Source organism: Octopus sinensis, linkage group LG15 (genome assembly GCF_006345805.1).
Source record: "Octopus sinensis linkage group LG15, ASM634580v1, whole genome shotgun sequence".
Classification (NCBI taxonomy): domain Eukaryota; kingdom Metazoa; phylum Mollusca; class Cephalopoda; order Octopoda; family Octopodidae; genus Octopus; species Octopus sinensis.
Genome location: NC_043011.1, coordinates 8,888,823 through 8,899,099, shown reverse-complemented (window position 1 = coordinate 8,899,099; position 10,277 = coordinate 8,888,823). Strand labels below are relative to the sequence as shown.

General features: G+C 39.0%; 1 protein-coding gene across 1 annotated transcript in view; it reads left to right on the top strand.

Moving 5' to 3' along the window:
• Window positions 1-9,792, top strand: part of LOC115219828 (sideroflexin-5) — a 34,296-nt gene extending 24,504 nt beyond the window's left edge. Inside the window, exons 10-11 of the mRNA XM_029790108.2 lie at window positions 7,784-7,901; window positions 9,440-9,792. Coding sequence (XP_029645968.1) covers window positions 7,784-7,901; window positions 9,440-9,517 — 196 coding nt within the window. The 3' untranslated portion in view covers window positions 9,518-9,792. The remainder of the gene's footprint in view (window positions 1-7,783; window positions 7,902-9,439) is intronic.
• The last annotated feature ends 485 nt before the right edge of the window (window positions 9,793-10,277 follow it).

The following is a 10,277-nucleotide window of genomic DNA, read 5'->3' as shown; positions in this document are numbered from 1 at the left end:
TGTAATGAGGAGGTTTGGCTGCTATTTCTAGCATGTTGACAAAATGGTGTAGACGCCCCTTTGTTAAACTGGTTATTGTTATTTTTGTTTATGTTTATTTCCTGGTTAATATTTATTGAGCAAACTTTTGATCAAAGACGTTCCAGGTGTGACACCCCTGTCTAGTTGTACATCAATGTCTACATTATCTAACGTCGCCTTTATTTGGTTTGGGGGAAATTTAGTTGTATTTCTAGCAGGCTTCGTGCCCATGTAGGGGTGACCTCGTTATGTTGTTGTACCAGTTATTAAAAGGGGTTCAATGGTCGAATTTGTGGGGCAGGGAACGAAATACCTAGTAGTATTAGCGTAGTTTTATTTGTTTTCTGAATTCAATCGGGAAGATAACATTATCATTCGTCCTTCCACTGGTGAAATAAAGTACCAGTCACATACTGGGGAATCGACGTTATTATACTAAATCTCAAATATGTGATATAATATTTGAAGTAGAAAATATTTATTTCTATCATTTTGTAATAACAGAGTTATGTCCCTTCACCTTCTCCGTTCCTATTGCCCTCAAGTGGACATTTCGACTCGAGTTGTCAGAATTGTTAGCGGAGTGGAAAGAATGCATCGCAGTGTTCTGGCTCTTTACGTTCTGATTTCAAATCCCGCCGAGGTTGACTTAGCCTTTTATCCATTGGGGATCGATAAAATAAAGTACCAGTCTTACACTTGGGGTTGGTCGTATCAACTAACCTCTCCCATCAAAATTGCTGGCCTTGTGTCTAAATCAGAAGTCATTATTTAAAGCAGGGCATAGGCAGAAACAACGCAAAATGCTTTAAAGTATTTCGTTAGAGTCTGGGTTGAAATTCCGCCGAGGTCAACTTTTCATCCTTTTCAGGTCGATAAAGTACCAGTCAAGTATGGGTAGCAGGAAATTTCTGGCCTTGCACCAAAGCTAGAAACAATTACTTAGTGGTTGATAGAACACAAACCAGTTACATACTGGGGGTTGGTTGATTCAACCATTGATCCTTGTTTATACCAATTAATATACTCCAAACTGTTATGGATTGCATTAATAATATCAAGAGCACTCAGAGAGCACCGACCTCTGCCAAGGCAACACCAACGTCCCCTCAATGATTAGCCAGAGAGGATTTTTAAAATGAGAATATCTGAAATAAACTCAACTGCTCTCACAAGCGAGATTACTAAAAACGAACCCAACTGCTCTCAATAATTAAGTAAAAAAAAACTTAAAAAATAATCCAGAATCCTTGTTGGGTACCGGATCAATCCCAAAATCTAACCAGTTTGTGTTTGTCATGAGGTCAAACATCCCTGAAAGTTTTATCAGAAGCCATCCAGCAGTTCTTAAGATTTCTTGACCATCGACAAACAAACAAACAAACATGACTGAAAACAATACCTCTGAAGGCAGAGGAAATAACGAGTTGATTTTACTTATAGTAATTAATCCTTGACATTAAGGAATTTGTTATAGTCAGTCTAGTTAGAATGTCCTTCTCACAGTCCATTCCTCTATGTTGGACAATTGAGTACCGGTCAGTATTGCATAGCCTCGTCTAAGGTCCAGGTGCAATGACAAAACTGACTCATTTCGGTTGAACAAACTTATTCGAACCTCTTGTTGTTGCTTCTTTGTTTATACAATTTGAAGTCATTTTGTTATACAAACAATGGCCTTATTGGTCTTTACTGCAGTGAAGGGGGTACCTTTATCACAACAAGGGGTTAGCAAGAGGTATATGCTTTGGGTATGAATACATCCTAGTATTGGTGATGTGATTTAAGCTGTAAACCATTTGAATGTGTGGGTGATGTAGAGGGACTTACCTAAGAGGTTAGCTTTAGTCATCCATTTAACTGTCTCTGAAGGTTAGGGCTGAAGTACTGCCAAGAATTTGTTTGCTTAATTCTGACTTGAAGTGGCATGGGATCCTGAAAGCGTGTGTGGTGAATAGTTGAGGTATGGCAGGGATCCAACAGCTTAATCAACTCAGCCAGTTCTGACCCACCAGTGTTATATGTTGAGAAGCTACATGTAGTACAATACCACATGTACTACTTAATTCTTTATTAGGCACAAAGGCCCGACCCACATGTACCACTGAAGCCATATATACTACAGTGCTCACAGTTAGTATGATACTCCTATAAAGTACAGTACCTAAATGTACCACAGAAGCTACTTATAGTAAAGTACCTACATATAGTACAGTACCCCACCCAGTGCAGTACTCACATCTAGCCTAATATCCATATGTCACATGATATATATAGCAAAGGTTCCACATGTGGTACAGTACCCGGGTATCAGAATCTCATTGCTCAATATGTTACAGCATCTATCTTTGTCTTTGATATCAGAGGAATCTAAAAAAAAAGCTCAAAGTACCACTGGGACAGATACTACGATTCCACATCAGAATGGATCTGGGAATAATGGTAAATAAGGGCTGACTCCACATTCCTCACAGCTCCAGATCCCCTGAACTGGAGTTTCATTACTGGATGCAGTTTACTCAGAACATATATGCATATGCACACACACACATGCACCCACACATATACACACATGCACACATGCACCCACACATATACACACGTGCACACATGCACCCACACATTTTCTAAGAAGTCGAATTTGATGTCCAGAAAAGAGGAACAACAAACCTGACCTCAACAGGATTTCCTATTCTCTGGGCAGACAACCAGAGCAAAGACAAACACAAGGCAATCTCTATGGCAACTCTACCAATTCTCCCACTCCCCACCCCCCAACCCTGCCACTCTTTGTCTTTATATCAATTATTCCTCACTTTACCACAACATAATTAATTGGTTGAGCTCATGAGGGAGCTTCAATATAGTTGCTCTATCTGCTAAAAATAGAAGCCAGTTCTCCCTCCAGTTACTCTCTACCATCTTACAAAATGACGTTTTGGATATGTGCTCCGATATCCCTGAACATGATAATAATAGAGACAGGATGGTCATGGCTGGTATGCTTTTTATTATAAGGTCTGTTCAGTCAAGGCTGACTTGGGGTTAAAGAACAAACAATAACTTTGTTGAAGAGGGGTGTAGTTCATCATCATTATCATTGTCATCATCATCATCATCGTCGTCGTCATCATTTAACATCCATGCTGACATGAAAGGTATTTTATTTTCCCAACTTTGAAAGGATGAAAGGCAAAGCTGCTGCCTTCTGTGGAATCGGAAGCCAGAACATAAAGAGTCAGGAGGAACAGCATCAAACGTTTGGTCCAATGTTGTCATTTCTGGTTTAGGCACAAGACCAGCAGTTTTGAGGAATGCAGGGAGACTAGCTGAGACCTTTGGACCCCAATAGTTGACTGGTATTTAATTTTATCGATTCTGGTGGGATGAAAGGCAAAATTGACCTTGGCTGGATTTGAACTTATGATTTAAACAACTGGAAGGAATACTGCAAAGCATTTTGTGTCTACTCTAATGATTCTACCACTCCCACAACGAAAATGGTTATAATAATAATAATAATAATAATAATATTATGGCTTCTGATCTTAACTGATTGGAAGTGTTATCATGTACATTGTTTTGTCTTGGTATAAAAGATGGGCTACAGCAAATATTCTGCTCAATACCACAGATTTGCTTGTCAGTTGTTTGACTGTAACCAGTTGAGCATGTCCCTTAGTGGCTGACGATATGTGCATCTCTGACCACGAGCAGAAATAGTGGGGGAGCATCATAGTCATGTGTTGAGAAGGATTCTTTGGGGTTTGAATAATTCACCTCTGGAAACATGGGTGGTTCTTTCAACATCCTTAAACAACCCTTATTCAGGGACCTTTTGAGCGGGATGGGCTACTCAACCTGAAGAAAATTCTAACTGGGCTCCACCTGCAAGGTCATGTGCTGTTTATCTTGATATGAGATCTCCATGTTGCGCACATATGGTTGTGATGCATGTGCCTGGTGTACCCTTATCAGACGGGTAGTCATGATGGGTATATTGGGCTTCGTATATTTTACCCCAGTGTCACTTTGATGGCATGAACTGCTCTCTCACTCAATAGTAATAATAATAATAATAATCATCATCAACCAGACATAATTATTAAAAACAGGAAAGAAAATACTCGTAGACTAATAGATGTCAGTGTTGCCACTGATAAAATTATATCTGTAAAGGAATTTGACAAATTGAATAAATATAAGGACCTGGAAATTGAAATACAAAAGATGTGGCATCTTAAAACAAGAACTGTCCCTGTTATTGTTGGTGCCCTAGGTGTGATAAAAAAGAGATGTCAGAGATATCTTGGTAAGATCCCAGGAGAACCATGTTTCAGAGAAATCCAAAAGATTGTGCTGACAAGTACTGCCCACATCCTTAGAAAAACCCTGTCCATTTAAATGTCTGTGTTGTATTACATGAAGATATTTCCCTACTTCCCCTCCACAAGCCTTCAGCCATACTGTAACAGCTCTTACCCGTCACTCGCCCGAGGACACTGGGTGTATCTTGGCAAGTGACTGTAACAAAGTTGCAGATTAAAAGTAATAATAATAATAATAACAATACTTTCAAATTTTGGTTCTAGGCCAGCAATTTCAGGAAAGGGGCTAAGTTGATTACATCGACCCCAATGTTCAACTGGTACTTATTTTATCAACCCTGAAAGGATGAAAGGCAAAGTTGACCTCAGCAGAATTTGAACTCAGAACATAAAGACAGACGAAATACTTCTAAGCATTTCACCCAGTGTGTTAACAATTCTGCCAGCTCACCAGCTTAGTAGTAGTAGTAGTAGTAATAATAATAATAATAATAATGATAATAATGATGATGATGAAGATAGCTACAACAACAGCAACAACGATGATGAATAAATATATTTCTTATTTTCTTTCACCTGGAATGAACTGTCCACCTCCTGTGTCTCATGGTTCAATGTCTCTCAGAAATGTGATTCAAGATATTTTTGTTGTGTGTTTTGTGTGTGGTGGAAGTCATGGTGGCATTGGTGGTGATGGTAGTGGTGGTGGTGGTGGTGGCGGTGGCGGTGGTGGTGGTGGCTGCAATGGTGGTGGTGGTAGAAACTTCTTACTTTCCATTCAATATTACATTGCCTGTCTCTTCTGTTCCAGAAGCTGGCATGAATATTCAACTGCAGCACCAACAGCTACATACCTCTACTACCACCACCACCACCACCACTGTACACTACACTCACATATTCTTGGATTCATATACACACACACACACATACATACATATATATAGATGTATGGGGAAAAGGAAGATGAGCAGGATATTGCATAAATATTCATCTAGTGTATATAATGTACATACATATGTGTGTATGTGTGTGGATGGATACATATATACACATACACAAAGAGAAAAGAGAAGTAGGATGTTGCATAAATATTTATGTAATAAGTTATGTGTGTGTATATATATATATATATATATATATATATGTGTGTATATGTATATGTATTCACACACATCCTCTCAAAGACGCAGATGCAAATATACACACATATATATGTATAAATATCACGTGTAGGCATGTGTGTGTATATATATACACACACATGCCTACAAATATGTATACATATAGGTATATGTCTATGTCTATATATGTCTATATATATGTCTATATATATATATGTCTATATATATATATGTATATATATGTGTATATATATATATGTCTATATATATATGTATATATATGTATATATATGTGTATATATGTGTATATATATATATGTAAAAGAGATTATTATAAATAAGTCATTATTATTATCATCATAATTGGTGTTGTTGCTATGAAATGAATATTTATAGAGAACATTGTGATTCTCTTCCCCATCTCTCAACCCCCCCCCCACTTTCTCTATTCATCTACTTATCTATGTTTCTATATATTCATGTATTATTCTACACACACACACACACACACCTTGTATCTTTCTCACTGTCCATCTCCTGCTCTCTCTCTCTCTCTCTCTCTCTCTATTCATTCTTGTATCTCTCCTTCTCTCTGCTGTCTCACCTGTCTTTTGATCTCTCAAGCTGTCTTTGTCCATCCTTCTGTTTTTGTATTTACCCCCTCCACTTTATCTCTCTCTCCCCCTCCCTCTCTCTCTCTCTCTCTCTCTCTCTATATATATATAATATATATATATATATATATATATGTATATATATATGTCTGTCCATTTATATTTCATGTCCAGTCACACCTTTTCTATAACAGTTACACAACGACACTCAAAAGGTTGACCCATCACATTGATGTCAATAAAGACTACTGTGGGCTATAATAGTAGTAGTAGTAGCAGCAGCAGTAGTAGTAGTAGTAGTAGTCAACAGCAATGGTGGTGGTGGTGACCAAAGACCCAGGTTGTCTTATTCCACTTCATTAAAAATATCTCTGCTGTTCCTGTTGCGATATGTAGGGTTGGGTGTGTGGTGTGTGTGTGCATGTGTAAGTGAAAGTGTGAAAACTATTTAATTTTGAGTGGGGAAAACCATGTTCGAATGACATCTCTCTCTCTCTCTCCCTCTCTCTCTCTCTCTGTATATATAAAGTGTATGTTGTATTGAAACTTTGTCCCATTGCAGAGGTAGGAGACATAATGGAGATGGTCCCTGCTGTGTTGTGGAGCCTTTGTCACATCCCAGACGTGTTGTGGCAAAGAGTTGGAATTATCAATATTTATGATTAGGTGAAACTTTACTGGGGAGGTGAACGTTTGGAGTTGTATTTCACCACCACCACCACCACCACCAGCATCACACTCATCGTCAGTCGGGAAAGACAAGGGTAATAAAGATTCTTTGGTCCCACCTAGCTCGTTTGACCCCTCTGTCCTGAGGTATGGGTGGTGGTGATGTAATGTCCAGTCGTGTGGTTTGGTGAGGGTGCTGTGATGTAATCATTCTAATCTGTCAGATGTGGTCCCGTGTGATGAGGTAAACATCTCCTGTTTCTGTGGTGCAAAATCTATTTGTCTGCTGAAGGGGGCCAGGTTTATGAGGGGCTGGGCTGTGTGGTGTCAGGTCGTGGCCGGCTGTGCAGGTCAGTTTCTCTTTGGGTGTGATGTAACAATCTTGATGTTCATCTCTTTTGCATGGGGCAGGGTGGGGTGGGTGGGGGTTGTATGGTGGCAAATGTTTTGTCATCATTCCTGGCTTGTTGGGGAGGGGGGAACAATCGTGATGTCATCAGATGCCTTTTGGAGTAGAATTTCTTATTGTTTGAGTTCAAATCCCATTGAGGTCAACTCTGTCTTTCAGTCCTTCAGTGTTCGTAAATGAAGTACCAGTCAAGTACAGGAAGCGGTGATAGGGGTCCTCCTCCTCCTCTTCCACATCGCTCTTCTTCCTCTTCTCTATCTTCTCTCTCCTCCCTCCTCTCTCTCACTTCTCCCTCTTCTACCTCTCCTCTTTGTCATCGTCATTGTCCTCCTCTTCCAGTATGCCCACCACTTTTGACTGCTCTCCTAGATTAATCTGATTGGCTTACAATCCCAGAGGGTCACAGCCCTGAAACAGAAGGACCACATAAATGTGTTTAGTGCACAATGTCTGGTGAAGTCGAAGGCAAAGTGTTGCTTTGTAAAAATCTCCTCACTTTATGCTTCTCTTTTTCTTTACGGTTCAGAGTTTTCCTTCAGAAACTCAAAGTTTATTACTGCTCATTATTTTATCCTGCTTTATTCCATTATTTCAGCCGTGTTCTCTCTTGAATTGCAGGACCAAACTGCTGAGAACCTACCCGAAACTGCACCTACCATTCAATGCTACTGTGTGCACCTTGACGTTTGGTTGTGCTTTGCCTGTTGCAATTGCGTTATTTCCACAGACTTGCAAGGTAAATATTCTTAGAACACACTCACACAGCAGTCGTAGATGCACTTAGTGCATCTACACACACACACATGCACGCACATATATATCAGCAAGGACACCTACATGCAGAGGGACACATAGTAGACACGCATACATACATCCATTTATCCCCAGTTAGTCATACATGCATACATACTTATTATATACATTAGTGACTGGCATCCGTTGCTAGTGGAGCGCTAAGAGTACCATACAAGCGTGATCATTGCCAGAGCAACAAGCTGGCCTTCGTGCCGATGGCACGTTAAGCACACCTGGTGGCACGTGAAACATTCAAGCGAGGTCGTCGCCAGTGCCACTGGACTGGCTCCTGTGCAGGTGGCACATAAAAAGCACCATCTGAGCATGGCTGTTGCCAGTACCGCCTGACTGGCCCTTGTGCTGGTGGCATGTAAAAAGCACCCACTACACTCTCAGAGTGGTTGGCGTTAGGAAGGGCATCCAGATGTAGAAACCCTGCCAGATCAGATTGGAGTCTGGCTCACCAGACCTCAGTCAAATCGTCCAACCCATGCTAGCAAGCGGATGTTAAATGATGATGATGATGATGGTATACATACTGCACCCATAACTGCTGACTGTTACTGGCAATGCCCTTGAATTTCTAGTCTATTATCTCCCTTGACTGGGAGATCATCAATGCTGTGAAACATCATTCAGTCTTGTTGTTTCTGTCAGCCATTGTCTTAAAAGCTACTTTAAACATACATTTTACTTTAAACATACATTTATACACTCTGGCCCTTCATCAAAAAGTTTACAATCCAACTTATACCGAAAATATTCCGATCTTTGTCTTATTTCTTGTCAAACAACCTCTTCTTTTTCCTTTTCCTTCTAACAATTCCCAATTAATTTCTAGTATTCCTGTGTTTGAATTAGTTTCCAATACCTGAGATCTTTTGAATTTACACACACAAACACACATATAACATTTGTCACCACTCAAGTGAAGCAATAATCATGTTGACATTCTAACCATTTACTTTGGACTTTTGAAGACATTAGGAACAAAGAAATTTCCTATTTGAAAAACAGGTGAGGGTTCATGACTGGAAGAGCATCCATCTGAAAAATCCTGCCTCTCATAATTCTCCATTCAAATATGTACTTGAATGAATATAATGTATGTGTATTTGTATAGTGTATATATACCTGTGTGTGTGTGTGTGTGTGTGTGTGTGTAATAATGAAATAGAAGCTAACAAGGCACTCTCTATGTGGTTGCCGAACTATTAGAAATAACAGCCAAATCTTTCTAAAAGCTCAGTGTGCCATCTTTAAAATCAAAAAGAGCCATGCATTATTTAATATAGTTGTAGATATCCGTAAAGGACAGGATGGTCATGGCTGGAATCATAGGTCTGATTAATTAGATTTGACTGATGACTCAACAACAACAACTCTAATATACAACAATAGCTCATGCATACAAAGCAGTACCAGTAATTAACCAGTCGCATCTAGTTGTTCTCTGATGTTGTGATTTCTCTCTTACAGATCCGTGTTGAGAAAATGGAAGCTGAGATTCGTGGTTTAACAACAGAGGAGTATGTCTACTGTAACAAGGGTTTGTGAGCGTTCGGCTCTAGTTTAGGGACTCGTGTGTATATAAGCATATACATGTGTAGATATAGTTATACTTATATATATATGTACACACACACATGCACGTACACACACAATGTAGATATCGAAAAACAGCATGTATTCACATTGCATATAAAAACATGCCTGCAAACACACACACATACATAGGTGAACAAAATTACACACACAGATATATACACATGTATACACACACACACACATATGTCTACATAATACACACACATAAACACATACTCACACACAGATATGTTCTATATGCATACACACATATAGAACTGTCAGTTCATACATGTGAAAATATATTTTGATATTTTGTTTTTTCATCCAACCCATACAAGCATCAGAAAAACAGATGTGAAATGAGCGTGTTGATGATAATGATAGTGATAATAATGATGATGATGATGAGGATGATGATAATGATGAAGAATCATTTTTCTTTTGTATTTTTTTTTTCATTTCAAAGATATTTTGCTTTTATTCGTTATTTCTATGAATTTCCATCATGATTCTACTGTAAGCAGTCTCTGACTTACATCAGTTGAGACACTTAGTGTAGCCTTAAAAAACACTTATTATTTTTACCACACACAAGCACAGAGTATTGACTCTACACAGCATATCCACACATACACACATACATCTGAGTAACAAAATCACTTTGCTGCCCACATTGCTAAAAATAGCAGCCAAATTCCCCTCAAATTACACTTACCACCTTAAAACA